The sequence below is a fragment of the Podarcis muralis genome, chromosome 12 (genome assembly GCF_964188315.1).
Source record: "Podarcis muralis chromosome 12, rPodMur119.hap1.1, whole genome shotgun sequence".
Taxonomy (NCBI): Eukaryota; Metazoa; Chordata; class Lepidosauria; order Squamata; family Lacertidae; genus Podarcis; species Podarcis muralis.
Window position 1 is genome coordinate 57,267,888 of NC_135666.1, and position 25,582 is coordinate 57,293,469.

The following is a 25,582-nucleotide window of genomic DNA, read 5'->3' on the forward strand; positions in this document are numbered from 1 at the left end:
GCCAGCGCTGTCCGGAGACACTTCCGGGTCACGTGGCTAGCATGACAAGCTGCATCTGGTGAGCCAGCGCAGCACACGGAACGCCGTTTACCTTCCCGCTAGTAAGCGGTCCCTATTTATCTACTTGCACCCGAGGGTGCTTTCGAACTGCTAGGTTGGCAGGCGCTGGGACCGAGCGACGGGAGCGCACCCCGCCACGGGGATTCGAACCACCGACCTTTCGATCGGCAAGTCCTAGGCACTGAGGCTTTAACCCACAGCGCCACCCGCGTCCCTGTGCAGCTACTCACACAGAGTCAATTAAGGTTTGGCAGACAGCCAGAAGGCAATCTGAAGGAGTAAGTCTGCCTGGTGATAACAGAGACATGGAGACCACTCCCTGATTGGTCAAGCTCTCTCAAGGGAGTGATAATTAATGACCTACTAAGTGGTAGTTTGGAGTTCAGTGGTTCAGTGTGTCAGTGTAGGAGTTGTGAGTCGTGTCAGAGAGAGCTAGCAAAAGATCTGTGTTCTGTTCCTGTAAATAGTCCTCTGTATATAATAAACATCTAACTACAAGTTCCTGGTTCCTGCTTCGTCTATCCTGTCTGCAGCCAAGTTGCCAATTGCTTCCGTGGATTCTGCGTTTACTCTGCTAGGTCTGGCTAAGATCCTGCAACTAGTCAGAAAGTTGCGAAACACCAAATAGGTTTTGCCAATACTCCAGTCCTGCTCTAGAGTATGAAATTAGCCCAACTCCTGAAGGTTGGGGGGGGGGGGGAATGGTTTTCAGAAAGGTACCTAAGTCTTGGCTTAAAATATGCTTTTAAGAAAAAACTACCTTTTCCTCAGAAACCTGCTTCAAGGCTATATCCTTTTATTATCACAAGTGGGAGCTTCTTCTACTTTCTTCTTGGATGATTTTCACTCTCAAGCCCTGGGATTTAGTATCACAGATTTTATGCAGTAAATCTGTATCCGACACTAAAACGCTTGTTTAAAATGAGATTTTGTTTGGGGGTTTTCTTTGGTCCGTTAGCTTTCCTCCTTACTCTGCTAAAATCAAGAGCAAGAGTCATAAACAATGTAGTAAGGAGATGACATAAACCGCATGGTGTTAGTTAAAAGATAAAAAATATCTGTGCTGCCAGGTGCTCTGAGTTATTAGAATCAATAATTTCCTTTAGTCCTGCTTCCCCTTTTCTTTCTACAAGGCACAGGTGGGCGACTTGAGGCCCAGGAGCCACATGCAGCCCCTGACTTCATTTTATGCAGCCTCTGATACCTCTTGAAGTGGCCCCAATTCTAGCATGCCATCAGTGTGCCTTCCTCTCTGTCCACCCCCCCTTTTTTTTACATTTGAAACCATTTCCCCCCTCCTGGTGCAGCTGCAGAACAACTGGAATGAACAGTATGTTACTGTATAAAAATAAATGGATGATTTTTTAATAAACATCTTTCCGGCTTATATGTCTTGGGGGGAAAGAACCCCACCCAGTTGTCTGATCATTAATTGGCTTGTTCCTGCCATATAGTGTGTGTCTAGCCCATAGCTGTCAACTTACAGATTTGAAAATAAGGGACCAGCAGCCTTGAATATAAGGGATTTCCTTTTTTCCCACCATGTGCCCCCGCTCCAGACAGACCTTTCCCCCGGCAAGGGTGAGCGGGCCATCAATGATGTATCCATCTGATTCCGAGCACAGGTATTTTCAACTTCTGAGCCCCTCCGAGCCAAAGGCAGAAAGCCCAGCCAGCAGCCAAACGAAGCCTCAAGCGGTGGTTCCCACAGCGCAGCAACCCGGCAAAGGGGATGCAGCAAGGAAAACCTCCGTCACCTCTCCACTGGGAAGCGCTGAGCAAAGCGAGTCCCTGGGCAACACGGCCGATTTGATCAGCACAAGGCATGCAAGCTCCACCCCCCAGTCGTTCTTAGACTCCTTATTGGGTGAGCAACGCAGCCAAGCAACACAGTTGGAGCCTCCCTCCTCCCTGGCCAGCAGGGAGGGAGGGAGAGGAGCTGCTTCCTTTGAAACCCGGGAAATTTACGGGACATCATCAATAAGAGACAGCAGTGGGAAACAGCGCTGGGATAAGGGAGTTTCCCACCAAATAACGGACGGTTGACAGCTACGGTCTAGCACACTAAAGTCAGAAAAGAATTAATTTCATTTGCTTTCCAGAACAGTATCTATATTGGACTGTTCTTATCATTCACCCCCCATAACACTTATTTGAGAGCAGTGGCGAAGCTGCATGCTCCAGTACCGGGGGTGGAGAGCAGGTGGGGGTGTGGCTGGCGCATGTCCCGGGGGCATGGCACACAGTGGGGGGTCGTGGCGCATGTCGGAGGGCAGCTGTGATGGTACCCCCCTCCCCAACGGTGCCGGGGGCAATGCACTCCCCCGCCCCCTTCCTCCGCCAGTGTTTGAGAGTAACCCCATCAAATGCAGTGGGACTTCTGAATAGACTGACACAAGATTGGAAATTCTAATCCAATTTTCTATAGTGAAAACTGAAGCAGGGTGAAAAAGATTCTGGATAATACTTTTGCCTCTCTTTGACTTTGGCTCCACCTACAATTGGCAAGTGGCCCTTGAGAGACTACCCCCAAAAGAATGTGGACCTCGATGTAGAAAGGGCTGGTGGTCCCCACTGTAAGGTACACAGACATTGCCTCTAACTCGCACTATATTTATTGCATCCATCCTTGATAATATCAGTTACTCTTTCATAGTACTGGCATTAGAATCTTTGATATACAGGGAGTCAGTAACGTTTTCACGAAATGTGACATTACACAAATTTTGCACAAATCTTACCCTACAGTGACATTTTCAAGAAGCACCAGCACACGTGTTTTTTATGACCTGTGTAAAAGGTAAAGGTAAAGGGACCCCTGACCATTAGGTCCAGTCACGAACGACTCTGGGGTTGCGGCGCTCATCTCGCTTTATTGGCCGAGGGAGCCGGCGTACAGCTTCTGGGTCATGTGACCAGCATGACTAAGCTGCTTCTGGCGAACCAGAGCAGCGCACGGAAATGCCGTTTACCTTCCCGCAGGAGCGGTACCTATTTATCTACTTGCACTTTGACGGGAGCTCACCCCGTTGTGGGGATTCGAACCGCCGACCTTCTGATCGACAAGTCCTAGGCTCTTTGGTTTAGACCACAGTGCCACCCACGTCCCTAACCTGTGTACTAATAACCTGTGTACTAAGTGGCTATTAACAGATTTCCAGCTTCTAGGCCTTCTATATAGTGGAACTGAGTCACAAAGCCAACACGGACAGCAAGATTTAAAAGTGCATTTAACATCAGTACAAGGAGAACAAATGGCAACATAGCTATGAATACAGCATTTTGATCTGTAAGTGTTCAAAGGGCTCTTGTGGCACCAACATTATCCGGCCGATTATATCTCCTTTCTCAGAGAATATAATGGGGAGGAATTATGCTGTTTGAGAAGTGGTGTGTGTGTGTGTGTGTGTGTGTGTGTGTGTGTGTGTGTCCTGGGCCGCTGAGCAATATGTACCTTCTGCAGTAAACTAAAAATATATTTTAATCAATGGGTAGCATAAAGATTTTTTTTTTAAAAAAAGAAAATAATACATACGATTGGATTTTCTCACACAGCCGCTTCAGAAAAGGAAGTGAACACACGCCTGATAACCAATGAATGTTTTCCTAGGAGGAGAAAAGCAAACTTAGCATGATTAGCTCATTCTCTGTAGGGGAGAACGGGGATCCAGGATGTGGGTTTGTCTCTGCCCATCTCACCACTGGCAGGAAGTCTCTAAAAAAAAACTTTGAGGATACTTTGGGGGAGAGACAAGCCCGTGCCTGAGCAAGTAACTGCAAGTTGTGGCCGACTCTGGGGTTGCAGCGCTCACATCGCTTTACTGGCCGAGGGAGCTGGCGTACAGCTTCTGGGTCATGTGGCCAGCATGACTAAGCCACTTCTGGTGAACCAGAGCAGCGCACAGAAACGCCGTTTACCTTCCCGGCGGAGCGGTACCTATTTATCTACTTGCACTTTGACGTGCTTTCGAACTGTTAGGTTGGCAGGAGCAGGGACGAAGAATCAGGAGCTCACCCCGTCGCAGGGATTCGAACCGCCAACCTTCTGATCGGCAAGGTCTTTAAGCAGAGGCTTGACAACCATATGTCAGGAGTGCTCTGATGGTGTTTCCTGCTTGGCAGGGGGTTGGACTCGATGGCCCTTGTGGTCTCTTCCAACTCTATGATTCTATGATTCTATGATTCTATGATTCTATGATTCTAAGTCCTAGGCTCTGTGGTTTAAGAAAAGAGCTTTTGTGCTCTCAGCCTTCCTTGTTGGGGCAAGGCCTGCTTGCTGCACTGGCTCTGGAAGGTTAGTGATGCTTGCACAAGATCTTGCAGGGACTCGTATGATCTCAGGAGAGCGTCCCAGAGCCTTCCAGAGTTGGCGAGCTTAGCAGGCCTTAGATCCAAGAGGAGGGAGGGAATGAAAACCTTCTCATCACAAATGTTTAAAACCACCTTGGTGGTTGGGGCTATGCGTGACTGAAATTTCAGCTTGACCAACATCAACATTCACATTCAAAAGCACAACTCTACCTTTAAAATATTAAGAGAGGAGAAAAATATTTCTTTCCCTCGATGGGAAATGCTGTCATTGAAATAAGAGGCTTTCTTATTTAAAATGTGATTTGATAAATGGTGAATTTCATCTCGTATATGAAAACAATAAATTCATCTGTTGAAATTCATCACTAGGATATGAAAGGCATGAACTGCCCTCAGGCTATGAGGTTTTCATTGTTGGTGGGGTTGTATGAATGCAGGTACGCATGCCATAAATCTTTATGAATGTCCATCATTTGGGCATCCATCCTCAAATAAATCCATGGTACATGCATTCAATCATCTGAAGAGCCGATCATTTCAATATCTGGGACCACTGTGATAAGCTCCGGGCTAGAACCATATAATTTGTCACGTTAAAAGAATAATGGCCCTTTGTCCATATGCTGCATTTCATGATTTTGAAGCATATGAGGAGCACGGAAGAACTGTGAACTATTCACTTTGCATTAGGTTTGCTGTGAAAAAATGAAACAGGCACATTTGCCCTGATAACCTGACAGAGGAACCTGTATACCTGAAGGAGCGTCTCCACCCCCATCATTCAGCCCGGACACTGAGATCCAGCGCTGAGGGCCTTCTGGCGGTTCCCTCATTGCAAGAAGTGAGGCTACAGGGAACCAGACAGAGGGCCTTCTCGGTAGTGGCGCCCGCCCTGTGGAACGCCCTTCCAGCAGATGTCAAAGAGATAAATAATTACCTGACATTCAGAAGACATCTTAAGGCAGCCCTGTTCAGGGAAGTTTTTAATATGTAACTCTGTACTGTTTTTAACACTGGGAGCCGCCCAGAGTGGCTGGGGAAACTCAGCCAGATGGGCGGGGTATAAATAATAAATTATTATTATTATTATTATTATTATTATTATTATTATTATTATTATTATAGCATTCTTGAGTAGAAGTTCCAGACAATACACTCAGATAACCATGCATCCAAAGGAAAGAGAAAAATCCCATATGGCTTATATATTCCATTTCTATGGGATGCAACACAAAAGGCACAAAAAAATTACTCCTATACTCAGTTGCCGTAGCAAAACACCATGTAACTTTTTTGTGTGTCATTCATTGGCTGTCTTCATATAACCCTTCCACTATTACAGCACAGTACATTCTGAGACATGTGCTACGACCAGAATATGGTTGCATTTTCTAAGTCATGTAGGCATGATTTTTCATTACAGTAATTTGTATTTATGTATATGTGTGTTTGTATGGAACACATAGGCGTAGCCAGGATTTATGTTGGGGGGGCAGCACCAAGTTATCTTACACAACTGATCCATTAAGTATTTTTATTTATTTACTTGATTTAGGGGGCGCAGCCCCCCACCCCCTGGCAATGCCCACTATTTCCCCTGCTCATGTGAACATAACCTCCAGGATATATTCTTAAAGCCCTTTGGGCGGCTGTGGATTTTTGGAACATGAAAACTTGCTCGCTTTTCAGCTTCAGACTGAGTCGTGACATTTTGCATTTGTGCTATGAATCCTTTGAAATTAAAGGCAGCTCAGATAGGAAGACAAGCCAATCTGGAAACTGTGCGGGAGGAGAAACTCCCACTTCGAATAAATATAAAGCACTGCATCCCCCCCCTCCCCGCCCCACATTCACTGACATACTTATGTCTAAACCTATCTGTAAGTAGCATTAAAAAAGTTTTCCTTTTTCGGCTTCAAATTTTTAAGTAGATTAAAAATCTACTTCTCAAAGTTGCATTAACATCAAACACTTCACATTTTTGACAGGCACCGCTGCTAGTCTACTCACTCCCACACATCCCAAAATGCCACCAGCATTGCTGAGAAAATGTCTACTGAAACCTTGGTTTACTTCAACTACTCCTTGACCTGCGTTTTGCAGGAGCTACTATCTGTGCCCCTGATCTATTGCTGGGAAAATGTCTACTGAAACCTTGGTTTACTTCGACTACTCCTTGACCTGCGTTTTGCAGGAGCTACTATCTGTGCCCCTGATCTCTTCTCTGCGTGGCTGTTTTAGACCTGAGCAAGGATTCAAATCCAGCTCCCCCTAGTTCAGCTCTCTCTCCATCCACTATATTTAAGTGGCCCCACAGGCAGAGCTTCTGCATGGGCTGAAAAATGGGGAAAAAGCTTTATCTTCATTTGCTCAAAAGGCAACGTGTCTGCCATGAGAGAAGATGAGGCCCCCTCTGACAACGTTGCAAAACAGCATCCACAGTTCTGGTGCTTTATGAAGCCACTGTTCCATTGAGCTCAGTATTGCCTACACTGACTGCCAGTAGCTCCCCTGGTCTTGGACAGGGTCCTTCTGAGCCAAATCTGCAGATGGCAAGTCCTGCAGTATAAAGGTATCATCTGAAAAGAGAAAAGAGACTAAGGCCCCATCTGCACTGTTGTTGGGAAACACCTATTCCCTTCACACAGCTACAATTCTCAGAGTAGATTTAATAGTCAGTGGTGCTGTGGGTTAAACCACAGAACCTAGGACTTGCCGATCAGAAGGTCGGTGGTTTGAATCCCCGCGAAGGGGTGAGCTCCCATTGCTCGGTCCCTGCTCCTGCCAACCTAGCAGTTCAAAAGCACGTCAAAGTGCAAGTAGATAAATAGGTACCGCTCCGGCGGGAAGGTAAACGGCGTTTCCGTAGGCTGTTCTGGTTCGCCAGAAGCGGCTTAGTCATGCTGGCCACATGACCCAGAAGCTGTACGCCGGCTCCTTTGACCAGTAAAGTGAGATGAGCACCACAACCCCAGAGTCGGCCACGACTGGACCTAATGGTCAGGGGTCCCTTTACCTTCACCTAACCTTCCCTGGGGAATTCTGGGAATTGTAGCTCCTTGGGGGAATAGGGGTCTCCCAAGACTTCTGAGCACAAGCATTCCCAGGATTCTCTGGGGGATACTGTGACTGTTTAAGGTGGTATGAAACTGCTTTCAATTTATAGTGCAGACGGGGCCCAAGCTTTGGATGTGCAACTTCTGTTCTGTTCGTGTTTCGTCCCTCTCCCTCCAAGCAATTTGTGGCAGCAGAGCAGGTAATAATTATCTGAAGATGCTCACATGCCTCCAGCTGCTTCTAAACTTGAGTTGAAAATGCTTGTTTACAGGGTGTTGTTTATTGCCCTGGAATCACTGTTCAGCATTAACCTAGGGATTAATTAGAAATCTACATTTTTACTTCCGCGACCAGCTTCACAGCAATAACCTGGGAAGCAGCAATATCATAATTCCTTTGCAAACAGCAGAAAAAGAAAGAAAAGAAAACCATTTGCACTGCAATCAAATACCCACAGAAAACAGGGAGGAAACCATACAGCTCAGCTGAAACATAAAAGTGAAAGTATATCTAGCCCGAAGGCAAATGGATTTGCTTTCCTCCTATGCTACTAGGTAACATGAGATCAGCATACCTGGAGTTCAAACAGCATCTTCCCATGCGATGTTTTACACCCTCATCTCAATTTTAAAGGCAGCAGTGAATGCCTAAGCATGGGAAAGCAATGTAGGAATTTAGCAGCACAGGAAAATGCTCCCATGGTGGAGAAACTGGGAAGGGGAAGGAAAGGTCTCAGGTGAGAACTGGGAGGGTCAGACATTTTCTGTGTTGGTGCCACGATTTAGAGCTATTTTTGGTTAGAGTGAAGATTCTGTGTTTGCACATTTTATTTTATTGTATTGTATTGCATTTTACATACCCTGCTGCTGATCTTTCCCTCCCTTAGTTTTTAAACATAAATGTACCCCTGACCGTTAGGTTCAGTCACAGACAACTCTGGGGTTGCGCGCTCATCTCACTCCATAGGCCGAGGGAGCTGGCGTTTGTCCACAGACAGCTTCCGGGTCATGTGACCAGCATGACTAAGCCGCTTCTGGCGAACCAGAGCAGCGCACAAAAACGCCGTTTACCATCCCGCCAGAGTGGTACCTATTTATCTACTTGCACTCTGATGTGCTTTCAAACTGCTAGGTTGGCAGGAGCAGGGATCAAGCAATGAGAGCTCACCCCGTCACAGGGATTCAAACCATCGACCTTCTGACCGGCAAGCCCAAGGCTCAGTGGTTTAGACCACTCGTGTCCCTCCTATTTTTTATGTTGCTGCTATTATGAGAATTTGCATTTATTTATAATGCCCCTGATGAGCCACAAACAGGAGCCACCACAGAAAAGTCCTAGTCATGTTTTTCCCACCTTCCGGGTCTCTGGTAGAGGAGGCACACAAAGAAGGTCCTCAAATTATGATTGCAGGGTCCCGGTTGGTTCATACAGGGAAGAGGCGATCCTTGAAGAACTGCAGTCCTGTGGTGTTTAAAGCTTTTTAGGTCAAAACCAGCACTCTGAATTGGGCATGAACACTAATTGGCAACCAGTGCAGTCATGCCAGGATTGATATCATACTGTATTATACCACTGCTGTTATGTATTTCCTCCACTTATAATTGCATTTATATAGCTGTTTTGATTCTTATATTGGACAGATATCATGTTATGTATTAACTTTGTGGTCTATGTCATAAACTTCCTCCTTTTTTCTGACAATGGGAGATATGGAAGTTAAATAAATAAATAAATAAATAGAACAGCATAGAATAGAATAGAATAGAATAAAATAAAATAAAATACCACTGGTCCACCTAGCTCAGCAATGTTGACACATGTGTCAGAATTGGTCAAATCCAAAAAGGTGAAGGTAATTTTTCTCCATTGAGCTAAAGCTTAGCCCATAGCAAAATAAATAAATAAACATATATAAATTGGAAGGAAGAGCGCAGCTCTTCTCCCAAGGGCAGGAACATTTGGGATTTAACATTTTAGGCGTGATGTTAAACTGGAAAACCACTATTCTTTACATACTGTCAAAACTGGAGTAAGGAGAAAAGGAGGAGGATAGCAAGCGCAGAGCAATGGATCCTTGCCAGGGATAAATGTCTGTAATTGACAATTTCTACCTGAGAATCTTTCAGTAGAACATTTGAAGTTCCTATAATTAACTCCCCCGACACCTAGACATCTCTTTTGTGTTTGATATATATTTTTATCTTGGGTCCCCATTTCAATATCTTTTTTTGTTGTTATTCCTTTATCCTTAATGGTTACATTTTCCTTCACACAGCAGTAAAAGCAAGGCTTTCCACAATGCTTAATGTTTATTCAGGAACATTTCTGAATATTTTATATTCATCTGGCTTTAGACTTAACCAGTTCTGATTAGGCACAATCATGGTGAAAATAGCCTTTCTTACCTTGAACTGATTTGCAACCATTCTTTCTGATTCCTTTATAGCCACATTGAAGCCCATCTAAAACAGAAAAAGAAAGCAGCATATTATTCCTATTGACACTCTGAAAATTCCTACCTTTTGAGGCTTAGCTGGGCAGGGAATAAAGAACGTGCCTGCAAGGGCACAATCAACTATCTCTTTCTGGATCCACCATCAATTATTTGATTACCTTCCATCACATTCCATTTGTAAATGTTCATTTATTTAGCGGCAAGCCCTTTTATTTTTGTCCATGCTAGGGAATATAAATCTGCTTAAGGCTGACGGTTCATATCCGAAGTAAGCTTTGCTAGCCACAGAAAACAAACTTCTGTTGGGTGGTATTCAGAGATTAGATTTTGGAGTGCGCTTACGGGAGTTTGTGGAAGTATGCTCAGTGAGACAGAATCCCTTATACCAGAGAGGTAGGGAACCTCTGGTCTGCTAGATGTTTTTGGACACTTCCCATTGATCATAGCCCGAATGGCCAGTGGTAACGGATTGTGGGAGTCAGAGTCTAGAAAAATCTAGGGGTCAGTAAACTTTTTCAGCAGGTCCACTGTCCCTCAGATCTTGTGGGGGGGCCGGACTATATTTTGGAAAAAAAATAATGAACGGATTCCTATGCCCCACAAATAACTCAGAGATGCATTTTAAATAAAAGCACACATTCTGCTCATGTAAACATACCAGGCAGGCCCCACAAATAACCCAGGAATGCATTTTAAATAAAAGGACACATTCTACTCATGTAAAAACACGCTGATTCCTGGACTGCCCGTGGGCCGGATTTAGAAGGCGATTGGGCCAGATCTGGCCCCCGGGCCTTAGTTTGCCTACCCATGAGGGTCACAAGATCCCTAACCCTCCCATGGTGGAGTATCACAGGCTACAGCTGCAGTAAAAAGCTTGTCCATTTCCCCATGGGGGTAAGGAACTACAAATTAAATTCACTTTCACCTCCACTTTTCCTAAGTGGGGACAATATCTCCATGCAACCTATGGAGTGTTCAATGTAGGAATCAGAATCTTCCTCATCACTAATGATCAGGACAACACTCACTGGATCTGCTCCAAACTGGAAAAATAAGAATATTAAAGCCCAGCTTTCACAGCAGGCCACCTGGATTTAACTGGAGTGGGCAAGGGGACTCATTTTTAATCTGCAGACATCTCTAGGTACTTGTCAACAGCTCCACTGATCTGTAAGAACTGCCCTGCATGGAGTCCACAGGGATCTGGAAAACCACATTGTGATTTCATCCAGCAACTTGCTCATGCACGGCCTGATCCTGTGCAACAGCAAGTACCTGTCAATACTCTTTACTTTATTCTTTTACGTGCTTCCAAAAAGTCTCAGCCAAAATTTGGTTTTAATAATGGAAAGGTAGATTCTAATCTTTGGCCCCATCTGTGCCATATGTTTAAAGCAGTATCATACCACTTAAACAGTCATGGCTTCCCCCAAAGAACCCTGGGAAATGTAGTTTCTTAAGGGTTTATGGGTACTGAGAGTTCTATTCCTCACAAAGCTACAATTCCTTTTATTCGCTGGCTCCACCCCCTTCTGGTAGCCAATCAGAGAGAGGCTTCAGCCCCCTGGTGGGATTCAGAGGCACTGCAGCACCAGACTCTGCTATCCGTCACACCGTCCTACTAATTAAGATGGCCCTGGTAATGGGCCACTTACAAGAAAGTATTAAAGTAAGGATAATGATTTGGTTTTAGTTCTGCATCACCCTAATCACATTAGACTGGAAAAATGTAATAAGGAGCCAACTGGAGTTGCTTTTTAGTTGTTGCCATTTTGGTTGTTGGGAAGTGCAAAGTACTTCATGACGTTTTTGTGGAGCTTCTCCAAGAAACAGCTTTATGGAGAATAAGATGATAGAGAGCGATTAATAGTGGGGGAAAATCATACTATTATTATATAACATATAACACAGCATCATACGATGCTGATGGTGTTTTGTTTCACACAATTTATATTTTATTATGCATTAGCTTTATTATATCGTACCCTGCTCTGAGATTATTTTTTAATGAAGAGTGTGTTAGAAATCTAAATAAATGAATAATCATAAACATTTTTGTGCACTCTGCCTAATGGAAATAATTAAAAAAGGACCATCTGTTTGTTTACTATGGCCTTCTATAATACAGAAGAAGAATGTAATTGCTAGCTTTCAATCCAAAGCGCTGAAAGGCTGAAGACCACTTTTTGAATGAAACTATTGGAATACGGGGCTCACTTTCTCCTTCTTGTTTTTATTTGGCATGGCCAGCTGGGTGAGTGGCTAGGGGTCCGCCAGACCAGAGAGTTGCAGCCTCCCGTGGCAGCCTGTTGCTACTCTTCCAGTGGGCTGGCTGGGCTGGCTCCATCCCTCGGACCCGGCACAAGACTCTTCCCTCTGACTCCCAGGAATGGTGGCAAAGGAGGTGTTAGAGAGGAGGAGAAGGTGGCCTCAGTCGGCAGCTCTCTATTCCCACCTCTTCTCCCAACATGAAGCCATTTCCAGTTGGCGTTCCTCAACAAGGATGGGAATTCGGGACTCGGCATGACCAGGTGAGAAGCCTCAACGGCTTTAGGGATTTTATGACAGTCTTGGCATTTCCGGGGCAGTTGGAGACTAGGATGTCAAGCTATTTCAGAGAAGAGACCAGGCCAAAATGGATGCGTAACGGAACAATAACAAGAACAGTCTAGAACAGTAGCAGAGCTGACTGCCTCAGTCAGGACATATGGCTACCTATACAGTGGTACCTCTGGTTGCGAACAGGATCCGTTCCGGAGCCCTGTTCGCAACATGAGCAGAATGCAACCCGCGTCTGCGCATCAGCACATGTGCGGACCACGATTCGCCGCTTCTGCGCATGCTCTGGACGTCATTTTGAGCATCTGTGCATATGTGAGTCGCGAAACCGAGAAGTAACACGTTCCGTTACTTCCAGGTCGCCGTGGAGCGTAACCTGAAAAGATTTAACCTGAAGCGTCTTTAACCCGAGGTATGACTGTAGTTGGAATAGCAACATAATTTCCCACAGTTTTTCGAGGGGAAAGAAGCCACACGTGTACAGCTATGAATGCAAAGTCCCTAGATCACACATTTCAGGTCTTGTGTGGAGGAAGGAAGGGGCACAAGACCAGTCTGAACCGTAGGAAAAGAATCAACAGAGCAGGTAGTAATAATATGTGAATAGTCCTGGGTATTAAGGAGTGTTTGATGGCATGATCTCAGTAGGACATGATAAGGTGTTGCCTTCTAGGCCATGACACGGGCAACTGGTTACAAGCAAAGCAGATTTGTATAGAAAATTATCTGCCGCTTTCTGGGGGAAGCTGCTATATGTTATTCCGTTCAACGTTTGCTGCCCCTGTGTAACGTCCGATTCTGTCAAATGTCACACTGCAGCCTGAGAACGAACCACGAAGCAAGTGAAATATCTCTCGCCAGAAGGGAAGGCAGGGAAACCAAAGTTCTCTTTCTGCTTGAGTGCTCGGTATGCCTAGTCATTTGGATGGCCGGAATGGCAGGCCCTAAGAAATGTCGAGCTTCCCAGCGGCTGCAAAGAGACTGCACAAATGCCTGGAGCTCTCCCCATGAATCAGACACTGCAACTCTTGTGGTGTGATCGTTATTTCAATGGTACCTACATCCATTCTGAATATTTCATTAACATGCCCATGAGCCACGGAGGTTTAATTCCACTACAAAGAGCAAACCAAGCTATTTTTAAGAATATTAAAAATTGCCTTGTTGCATTGGATCAAGGATCATGCTTTTGCATTTTAAAACAGCTAACCAGTTGCCTCTGGGAGTATCACAGAAGGGGCACAATGGGGACTGCTGTACCCCATAGCATTCCCCAACAGCTCTGAAATGGAAGTATATTGCCTTGGAACAAGGAGATTGGACTTAACAGTCATGACTAGCAGTCCGCTGAGGGGAGGTCAGTCTATAACTGAGTTCCTCTTTCTCTTTTTTAAGGCATCCAATAGTTACCACCAGAGCTTTTTTCAGCTGGAACTCCCCAGAACTCAGTTCTGGCACCTTTCAGGTGGGTGCCATTACCATTCTAAGGGAACGAGGGAGGTGTCCATGGGGAATTCCGGCACCTCTTTTTCTAGAAAAATAGCACCGGCCACCACCATATTGACAGTTTGCAGATTGGCTGGGAGAGATGCAGAGAGGTCAACCTATATCACTGGTTGCATATGGTTCTTCTTCCCCAAAGTCTCCCCAAAGAACTGGGAACCCAGGTCTGCATTCAGAGTCTACCCAACAAAGATCCTTGCATTCGCTGCATCTTTGCTGATCTCAGAAGAGTCTGTGTTTTCAAAGATATGGAAAGCTATTCTATCTCTTCTCCAATAGAAATGCCATTAAATAGAACTGATATGTGATTTGCTATAAATTTAACAGTTATGCTGTTCTAGAAATAAAATGGTATTTGCTAGTCCAACCATTGCAAAGATGCTGGGAGTGACTTGGAACCAATCTCCTAGCCTAATCTACATCACAGGGTGTTGTGAAGATTAAATGAAGGGAGGCATGGGACCTTGCTAAGCTTCTTGGAAGAAAAGTAAGGGGGGAAATTGAATGAATGAATGAATGAATGAATGAATGAATGAACAAAAAGGGATGCAAGAAAGGTAAAGTACAAGCATGAAGAAAGCTACCAAGTGACAGGTGCAATCTTTAACGCATTTGACCATTGGCTTAACCTACCAATGCTTCATTCAGATTAAAAGTTGTTCACTGATGTATCAGTGGTTCTGAGACTGAAAGAGCGATGCCCTCTTTCTTGGATAGACTCTTACGAACAAGAAATTTAAAGATGGCTTTTCATTTCCCAGCAGAACTCACCTTAGGAGGGGGGTACAGGTGACAAAACGGTTGGCCCGCCTTTCGCTCGCACAAGCCAATGGAATGGCACACCACATCTGGGTTCATTTTGTGTTCCATCCTGAAAGGAAATGATGCCAAAAAGCAAAGACTCAGTTAGGTTCTTTTGACTAAATAACAGCTCCTTCAGTGGAAATGTAAATCTTAAAAAAAAAAAAAACAATTTAAGATCCATTTTAATATACTGTAAGCCCATTTGACCATAGCTCGGTGATTTTGACAGGGTTGTGATTATTTTCAGCCCTAGATTATAAACCTTTTTGCAGCAGTGGATATATGCTGTGCTTGAATGAAACATCAGAATGGCTGTCCCTATTTTAGCAAATTACAGGAAAGACAAAGACTAAAAGTATACCACTGATTTTCATATTGGTGGATCTCAGTGATCCTCTTGACTTTTACCAAGTCTGGGTCAGACTTGCCGTTGAATGTGTGCTATATTAATCAATATGATATTACTGAATTACTTGATTATAGAAGAACTGCTTCATTTTTAGGTTATGTACTCAAAGGATATATAATTACATAATCACCAAGCTTTCACTTCACCAACACTAACGTGAAAGGAGGTTACGTTAGCTTACAAGGCTCTGAAATGCTGGGATTAAGGTCAGAAATTGGAAACAAGAAGAAAATTACATTAACTGCAAGCTAGTTTAGCTAGGTGGTGGGTGGCGCTGTGGGTAAAACCTCAGCACCTAGGACTTGCCGATCGCATGGTCGACGGTTCGAATCCCCGAGGCGGGGTGCGCTCCCGTCGTTCGGTCCCAGTGCCTGCCAACCTAGCAGTTCAAAAGCACCCCCGGGTGCAAGTAGATAAATAGGGACTGCTTAACAGCGGGAAGGTAAACGGCGTTCCGTGTGCTGCGCTGGCTCGCCAGATGCAGCTTTGTCACGCTGGCCACGTGACCCGGAAGTGTCTGCGGACAGCGCTGGCTCCCGGCCTCTAGAGTGAGATGAGCGCACAACCCTAGAGTCTGGCATGACTGGCCCGTATGGGCAGGGGTACCTTTACCTTTACCTTTAGTTTAGCTAGAACAGTTCAATTTATTCAATTTACGTTCACCAGCAGACCAATAATTGCTAAGCAACTCCACTGTCAAACAAGAGAGCACAGAGCTGTGTTACACAAACATCCTCTTATATTTTGGTGCAACACAGAGGATCCTCAAATATGTATTAGGTATTGCACACATGCACATATCTGGGGAAGGGCGTAGTTCAGCAGCAGAGCAGTTGCTTTTTCATGCAGAAGGTTCCAGATTTGATCCCTGGCCCTACAACAGTGGTTTTCAACCAGTGTGTGCTGTGCCGCCCTGGGGTGCCTTGAATGATGGTCAGGGGTGCTGTGGTCAACACTAGCCTCTGTCCCTCTTTGCTTCCCTCCTCTGATGCCCTCTCATGCCTCTGCCTCCCAAAGGCTTGCACAGCTGTTTGTGGCAGCAGCCCTAGCTACAAGCTCCCAAGGCGAATGGTGCCTCTGGGGCTCACCCAGGGGTGCTTGGGCAGGCTGAAGAGGCACCTCTATTTGGGGCCGAGGGAGGGGCAACTCAGAGGCCAGGGGCAGCATCTGCGGCCGCCCAGAGGACTCCCAAGGAGAGGGGAGCAGAGAGAAGGTTGAGGACACACTCCACAAGGGAGGGTGTTTGAAAAGGGATGAGAGGCTGCCAGCTCTGCAGACAAGCATGACCAACTGGGCTCCTGAGCGCCATAGGGGTGCCACAGAAAGAATGTAGTTGGTCAAGGGAGCCATGGGCTCAAAAGGTTGAAAACCTCTGCCCTACATCATTGGCTTTCTTGGTGTGATGCAACCTCATTTAAGCTTGGTTATGTCACATGGGTGGCGCTGTGGGTTAAACCACAGAGCCTAGGGCTTGCTGATCAGAAGGTCGGTGGTTTGAATCCCCACGATGGGGTGAGCTCCCGTTGCTCAGTCCCTGCTCCTGCCAACCTAGCAGTTTGAAAGCACATCAAAGCGCAAGTAGATAAATAGGTACTGCTCCGGTGGGAAGGTAAACGGCGTTTCCGTGCGCTGCTCTGGTTCGCCTGAAGCGGCTTAGTCATGCTGGCCACATGACCCGGAAGCTGTACGCTGGCTCCCTCGGCCAGTAAAGCGAGATAAGCGCCACAACCCCAGAGTCGTCTGCAACTGGACCTAATGGTCAGGAGTCCCTTTACCCTTTACCTATGTCATTATTATGGTTCCCTTTTAAAAAGTGAAGGAGAACGACTAACCCAGAAAGATTTTGAAAGGTATAATAAGGGTAAACAGCAAGCAACTTTACAACATAAATAAAATGATGGATGAATCTGGACACCTGTCAGGCACCAACTGGAAATGAACATTTTAGCCTCCGTATAAAATGGCTACTTAGTATACATATTAACTTACTTTTATGACATGCTAATACTCACAACTTAATTATATGTGGTCCAAATATTTCAGCGGTCAGAATGCATGCCCCTTGTAAGTGCAACTTTTCTGGAAAACAACACATTTAAAAAGTGAGTGCATATACTTAAAAGACTATTTGAACACATCGAAATGCCATTAAGAAGCCAAGAGGTTCCCTGCAGGAACAGAGCAAGAGTCTTTCTAGTCCAGCATCCTGTTTCATAGAATCATAGGATTGTAGAGTTGGGAGAGAGCCTGAGGGTCATCTAGTCCAACTCCCTACAATGAAGGAATCTCAACCAGATCATGTATGACATAGGGCCATCCAACGTCTGCATAAAAACCACCAAGGTGGGAGAGTCCGCCATCTCTCATGGGAGCCAATTCCACTGTTAAACAGAAAGCTCTTCTTGTTTAGTTAAAAACTTGAATCCATTGGTCTGGGTCCTAGCCTCCAGAGCAGGAGAAAACAGGCTTGCTCCATCTTCCATGTGGCAGCCCTTTAGAAATTTGAAGATGGCTACCATATCTCCTCTTTGCCAGGCTAAATATACCAAATTCCCTCAACTGTCCCTCATATGGCTTGGCTTCCAGACCCATTATTATCTTGGTCACCCTCCTCTGCACACATTCTACCTTGTCAAACGCCTTCTTAAATTGTGGCTTCCAGAACTGGACACAGGACTCCAGGTGTGGTCTGACAAAGGCAGAATACAGCAGGACTATGACGTCCCTCAATCAGAAGACACTATACTTCCGTTGACACAACTTTCAGCATTGGCCTGTTGCACATAGCTGTCAACTTTCAGATTTGAAAATATGGGATCAGCAGCCTCACCTGTCCTGGGGACAGTCTACGGGATATCTAACAATCCAGGATAGCAGCGGGAAGCAGCAGGAAATGGCACTGGAATAAGGGAATTTCCCACAAAAAAAGGAAAGGTTGACAGCTATGCTGTTGCCGGAAGCTTCTGGGGCGGCTTCTGTCAATCCAGAATGTCCTGCTCAAAGCAGGATATTTGCGTGGTATGTCTTCAGTGCTCAGTTAGAGCAAATGGCAATTCGTATTTTCTCCAGATTGATGTTTGCTTTGATTTAGAGCTTAGGACCAGGCTTTCCCTGGGAAAGGAGCAGAGCAAGTGGAAAACTACTCATACCTATGTTTTCTCAAAACGGGACAAGTGCAAATGTGGCTGAGTCCTGGTCAGCCTTGAGCAAGGAATCTTGTAGCCTAAACCACCCAACAGATTTTTGTGAGGATAAATGGACTAAAGCTGTCCACTGGCTGACGATTTATTAGTTGACTATTTAGCTACCTTTAAAGCAAGTGATCATGTAAACAATTGCATTTAAACAGATTTGCAGATTAGTAAGGCCTTAACGTAGCTGCCTTTTCTGTTGAGATGATTTCATTGCTATCACTCATGTGGAAGACAGAAAGGTTGTCTTTAATATATTCTTTTCCCCCTGAGATCACACAGTGCAAAGACAAAATAATAATTAAAAACAAACGAAAGTGTGCTTCAATCTCATTCTTGGCCTCACTAATTAAAATTTGCCCCCACATTAAAAGCAGCACACTGAAACCAGGATATATATCCACAAATGTATATATTTAAGTGCCCTTCAAACTCATTCATGGCCTCACCAATTAAAATTTGCCCCCACCATAAATCTTTAGTCGATTAACCTACTGATTACCAACGAAACTTTGCAGTTCCAGTTGTAAGACACTCTAAAAATCACTGTTAGTTAATTAATGAATATCACAGGTTATTTTTAAAGAAAGCAAGGAAAGATAGGTACAAGTGGGTTTAAACAGTCAGATGTACACCTCTCAGAGATTGGGGTAGCATGCAACAAGTATTTTGGATCAGTAAATATGCAAATACAGAAACAAGTACAAAAGGACAAGTACAGCTGCTAAAAAAATCTACATTCTCAGTAGCTTTAAAAGGGCATGTTGAATGTTCTAGGTGCAAGGTGGCAAGATGTAAAAGAAGAAAATTAAAAAGAAAAACACCTTTTAAAGAAAGAAAAGAATCATGTCATACAATTTCTTTATGAAACTTCAAAGCACACAGTTGTTCCTTCTGATCTGAGGTGAGTCATCTGAATTTCATCTGAGCTTTTAGCCTACCTCATTGTCCTTCCTTATAAAGAGAATTCCTCTCTGTCCATTTTTCACATTACGGTTAATCTGCATAAGTTTAATTTGGCCAGTTAAAATTGTGCCCTTGACTAACACTAGATTTCTTGTTCTTATCATGCTCCTAGTATAAAGCTAAGGAGAAGGCGGGGAGAAAATGGGTTCCTTAAAGCACTGCTAGAAATGTTTGCCAAAAAGGCAAGTGTTATTGGAGATGTTCAATTCCCTAATATGCCCTCCTACAAAGAACAATAGATGGAGAGCTGTGCATTTATAACACAAACACACATCCCTTAGCCATGATCCTTCTCTTGCCACAACATCGAGAAAGGAGACATAAAATATCATCTGGCTACAATAATTTTTAATGCGCAGAATTCTTATGGGCATAACAAATCCTGTTCATAAATATTCAAAAGGACTAACTGCCACTCCTCAAAAACTGGCTTAGGAGATGTAGCAGTAAGAGAAGATTAGCATAAGAACGGAAGAATCACCAGTGAGATTCCTCTGGGAAGCTCATAAGCAGAACGTGATGGATCCGTCCCCTGAAGCTCTCCCCCAGCATCTGTCAAGGAGCTGTCCTGACATTTTCCCGTAACAGCAAATTGTCAGTGATGGAGAACGTCCTCCATTCATTTGTCCAGTTCTTCTAAAAAGCTAGCTAGTGTCTGTCCCCAAAGTGAGTACTTTGTAAGGCATTGCTGCCTCTGATTATTCTTCTACTGATGCTTTTTGTTACTCTCCTTTGGTGTGGGATATTTAAAGTGCAATCAAACCAACAATTCCTGTATTGCTAGATAGGCCCATGGTTGGAGCAGAAGCTCAAAGAGTTTTCCTGTAAGTTGGCTAGAGAGGACTCTGTGAGAGACACTCCCACTGTGACCTGACAGCTAGCAATATACAGTGGTACCTCGGGTTAAGTACTTAATTCGTTCTGGAGGTCCGTACTTAACCTGAAACTGTTCTTAACCTGAGGTACCACTTTAGCTAATGGGGCCTCCTGCTGCCGCCGCGCCGCCAGAGCACAATTTCTGTTCTCATCCTGAAGCAAAGTTCTTAACCTGAAGCACTATTTCTGGGTTAGCGGATTCTGTAACCTGAAACGTCTGTAACCTGAAGCATATGTAACCTGAGGTTCCATTGTATATTTTCCTACCTGCCTGGGCACATCCTCTCTTTTTTGTCTCTTCCTGGCTTCACCAAGACAGAAAACAACAACAACAACAACAATAATAATAGTAATAGTAATAATGATAATAATAATAAATCTAGGAAAGTTATCCTGGGATCATGGTGAATAACTCACTAAACACACACATATCTCAGCGTGCACCAGTGTAGAATAGTTCGTTTTCTCTGTGTTGTACCACTGCAGACAGCACATGTTTTAGAAACGCATATTGGAATGGACTGGGGCAACCAAAAAACCCCTGCATATATAAACTTTTAATGTCAGGGATGTGTGCTCTAGCTTAGTCTTCTCCCTTGCACGATACTTTTCTAAGTGCGTAATACATATTTCCCCAACAGGAACCACTCAAATAATCCTGTCCATCTACATCCAAAATCAGTGGTTCTCAAAGGGTGTGGCAAGAGAAGGTGGCAAGCACGGCAGGAAGATTCAAAGACTCTTCAAAGAAACATTTAAACATTTTAGTACAGTACAGTACAGTATAGTATAGTATAGTATAGTATAGTATAGTATAGTATAGTATAGTATCAAAATATGTTTTCATTTGCAGAAGATGGATAGATATACAGTGGTGCCCCGCAAGACGAATGCCTCGCAAGACAAAAAACCCGCAAGACGAAAGGGTTTTCCGTCGCGGAGGCGCTTCGCAAGATGAAGTTCCCTATGGGCTTGCTTCGCAAGACGAAAACGTCTTGCGAGTCTCGCCAATTTTTTTTTTGCTCCCCCCCCCCCTTTTTCAAAGCCGCTAAGCCGTTAATAGGCTTTTAACAGCTTAGCCACTAAGCCCGCTAAGCCGCTAATAGCGCTAAATCGCTAATAGCGCTAATCCGCTTAGCCGCCAATGGGGTTGCTTCGCAAGACGAAAAAACCGCAAGACGAAGAGACTCGCGGAACGGATTCTTTTCGTCTTGCGAGGCACCACTGTATTTTCAAATTGGGAGCGAAAGCATCAAATGATGCTGAGGACAATCTTAGTTGTGATCCAGAATCACTGTTTGAACAGAGAAACGAAAGAAATCAGCGTGGCACGAGCAAATGTTTATTCTGAAAGTGTGGCCCAGAGAAAAAAATTGAGAACTGCTGGCCTAAAGGAATACAGAGAAAGAACCACATTTCTACTGATTACATACGGTGGCCCTCTATCTGAATCACTAGTGCTATTCTTACACCCTTAAACAAGATAAACACTGAATTGCTGTCAAATTAAGGAAGTAAAAATAGGTCCCATGTATAACGCTTTGATAGCCTTCAGTTGCATTAAGCCAAGTTGCGACTAATAATAGCAGTGCAACATTTGCAGTCATAAGTGTGAATTCATAATAATCACTGAACAGACCAACATATGGTACATTGCTTTTTTACCAGGTAAGTAGCGACAGAGCCTCTCCAGAGCTTCTTTTGCTGTAGAATTGTGGACTTGAGCAAGCTGTTCTATTATGGACACCACAAGGACACATCCTGCAAAGGCAAGGAGAAAGAAAGATTCCTGTTACTCATATTGATTTTAAAATTAAAAAGTTCTCCTTTTTTGCTGAGGGAGAAAATTCAGGTCATCCAAACATTATTTATTAAAGTGTGTTTTGTAAACTTTCCTTTGTTGGGAGGAAGAAGAGCATTTTCTAGCAAACTCCGATGTCCTAGTCGGGAGTCAGCCATTCATGTGAAGTCCATTCCTTTCAGCAGCACCATTTTCCTGTTTTAGTTCCTGATACAAACCAGTGCTCATGCTAACTGTGCTTATTGTTAAGTTGTGAGTGAACATATCAGACGACACAGCAATTCTTCAAACAGCTCTTGTTTATTCACAGGCCAGAACAGAACTGAACTGAAGGGTTCAGCCAGCCTGCTTATATAGAGCTCCACTACAACGTAACAGCAACCACTTTCTGTAACTATCCAATCACTGAACGTCACTTTCAATCCCTTATTTGCATATGTGGACCTGAGTGAAAACTATCTACAGTATCCCCCTGCTGGCCCAGGGTGAGAACTTCAGTACATAACACTTATCTCCACAAACTAGTTACCATAACCATGATTTGAAGTGCATTTGTAACCTAGATTATCAGGAGTCTTGTATTATGAGATTACTATTCATACTATGGGTATGAGAAGTAGGGAAGCAAGGAGCTACAGAAAACAGTAATATGTTGTGGATTCTTCACTATTCTGAGAAATCCAAAGTAGGAAGTGAGAAGTGGATGTGCCCTCTGTACAGTAGGGATAGCAAACCTGAGGAACCAGGCACAGTGTTCAAACTTGGGTCCCCAGCTGTTGTTGGATTACAACTTCCATGATCCCTGGCCACTGGCCCTGCTAGCTAGGGATGATGGGAATTGTAGTCCAACAACAACTGGAGACCCAAGTTTGAGAAACACTGGACCAGAAGTTCTTCATACCTGATGAACAGTCAAAGAAGCAAAGCAGAGGAACCCAACACACCAATGGCAGGAAAATACCAATAAGTTAAGCTTCCTAGATGAAAGGAAGGAATTATAAAATCAAAACCTTCTCCAATCCATTTGCAACATAATGAGGTTACCTTCTAAAACATAATGCTAGATAGCAGAAGCTTGAAAAACCCTAGATCTGAGCCAACTAGCTGGTAAGGTGTATAGTAAAGGTAAAGGTAAAGGTAAAGGTACCCCTGCCCGTACGGGCCAGTCTTGACAGACTCTGGGGTTGTGCGCCCATCTCACTCAAGAGGCCATGGGCCAGCGCTGTCCGGAGACACTTCCGGGTCACGTGGCCAGCGTGACAAAGCTGCATCTGGCGAGCCAGCGCAGCACACGGAAACGCCGTTTACCTTCCCGCCAGTAAGCGGTCCCTATTTATCTACTTGCACCTGGGGGTGCTTTCGAACTGCTAGGTTGGCAGGCGCTGGGACCAAGCAACGGGAGCGCACCCCGCCGCGGGGATTCGAACCGCCGACCTTTCGATTGACAAGCCCTAGGCGCTGAGGCTTTTACCCACAGCGCCACCCGCGTCCCTAAGGTGTATAGTAGATTTCTCAATTAGGACTAGGTCAGTGGTTCTCAACCTGTGGGTCCCCAGATGTTGTTGGACTACAACTCCCACCATCCCTGAGCTCTGGCCTTGCTAGCTAGGGATGATGGGAGTTGTAGTCCAACAACATCTGTGGACCCACAGGTTGAGAACCGCTGGACTAGGTCACCAGGGATTGGCTTGTGGAGTCAAAAGACAACTAGAGTGGTCAGATGAAAAAGAGGTCAGGACTGCTATAACAGTTGTGCAAAAGGGGGAATTTTAGCAGGGGTGCAGTTTATTAGGTGTAGCTGCTGAAATTATCCCTTTTGCACAACTGATAAGGGTACAGAAAGCCCTGAATTCTTTTGCATCTGCTCCTCCTGTTCTTAATCAGTTAGGTTTCTAGGGAAGGCAGAGTGCCCGGTAGCACAGGAGCAAAAGCACCGAGTCCTGACTGCTAGATGACCCTGTGCATTGCCACCGTATTACACTAACTCGGGAGCACAGTTAATCCCTGCTAATCCCATCATGAACCAATCAGGAACTACGCCTAGTGGCTTCCAAGAAACCCAGGGTTTGGAAGACAAATTTGCATCATGTTTCTGGACATGCCGATATCTCGTAAGATATATCAATGCTTTCATGGATGGTGCAAGTCCAACGGTCTCCTGTGTCGCAACACCTCTGCTTGCAGTCTTCAGTGCAGGATCCTGAATGCAAGCCTCTGTCTCATCCTTCCTGGATTTCAAATTCAGTAGTCAGTTAACAAGGGCACTCTGAACCCTGCAAAATGCATGCCTAGACTCCAATATGTAATAGACCAGGCATAGGCAAACTTGGCCCTCCAGATGTTTTCAGACTACAGTTCCCATCATCCCTGACCACTGGTCCTGTTAGCTAGGGATGAAGAAGACGAAGAAGAAGAAGAGTTTGGATTTGATATCCCGCCTTTCACTCCCTTTAAGGAGTCTCAAAGCGGCTAACATTCTCCTTTCCCTTCCTCCCCCACAACAAACACTCTGTGAGGTGAGTGAGGCTGAGAGACTTCAAGGAAGCGTGACTGGCCCAAGGTCACCCAGCAGCTGCATGTGGAGGAGCGGAGACGCGAACCCGGTTCCCCAGATTAGCAGACTACCGCTCTTAACCACTACACCACACTGGCTCTCAGATGGGAGTTGTAGTCCCAAAACATCTGGGGGGGCCGAGTTTGCCTATTCCTGTGATAGGCTAATCAAGGGCTAATTCACACGGGCACGTTCAGCACTTGATGCTTGCCAATACAGATCCAACTATCACATTCCCTCACATCGCCTCTCATGTAACGTTTTCCGAAGGAGTCAAGTACACATTCAGCTGCCAAGGGGACCAGAATAATGCACAGAGATCATAGCAGTGCACTGGATTTTGGATTATTTAGGAGCAGGGGTTTTTTTCAAAGGAAATCCATGTCACCGTACCCATGAGTTATGAATGCAGAGCACCATTATAAGGTGAAATATAAACTGCTGTTTAGAAATTGTAGCTGCTTGGTGTACACTTCCATACTAATATTAATCGGTTAACCAGGTAGGAGCATTCTGATTTTAATAGGAGTATTAATACTTTTAATAAGACACATATTGCAATTATACAACCTATATACACAATATTAACAATCACAGGATTTCATAGGAATTTGACTTGCTGGACTAAATATTAACATTGTTCTTGTGATTTGAAGGAAAATAGCACCTGTTTTTTAAGACCTAGGGAAAATCTCTTCTGCTGATGTCACATTGTCAAGATGTTTTATTCTTGCGCTTTGAATATTGATTTCAAATATGAAAGTCCAAGTTGACCAAGTTTGCAATCTAAGAGTAAGTCCCACTGAACACAATAGTGTTTGCTTTTGAATTGTCACATCTTGGATTGGATTGTAAATGTATGAGCTGCAGCAAATTGTTAAGGTCAGTTCACTTTCCCACTGTATGCAAGACACACCTTGCTTTGAGCAAAATTAGCCGAGTACTATTCTCTGGTCCAGGGACGCGGGTGGCGCTGCGGGTTAAACCACAGAGCCTAGGACTTGCCAATCAGAAGGTTGGCGGTTTGAATCCC

General features: G+C 44.6%; 1 protein-coding gene across 1 annotated transcript in view; it reads right to left on the reverse strand.

Moving 5' to 3' along the window:
- The window catches only part of AOAH (acyloxyacyl hydrolase), a 94,584-nt gene that overhangs the window by 46,516 nt on the left and 22,486 nt on the right, over positions 1-25,582 (reverse strand). The window contains exons 3-7 of the mRNA XM_028751318.2: positions 21,860-21,955; positions 17,174-17,240; positions 14,720-14,819; positions 9,834-9,890; positions 3,596-3,666 (exon numbers count right to left, since the gene is read on the reverse strand). Of these exons, the coding sequence (XP_028607151.2) occupies positions 3,596-3,666; positions 9,834-9,890; positions 14,720-14,819; positions 17,174-17,240; positions 21,860-21,955 (391 nt within the window). The remainder of the gene's footprint in view (positions 1-3,595; positions 3,667-9,833; positions 9,891-14,719; positions 14,820-17,173; positions 17,241-21,859; positions 21,956-25,582) is intronic.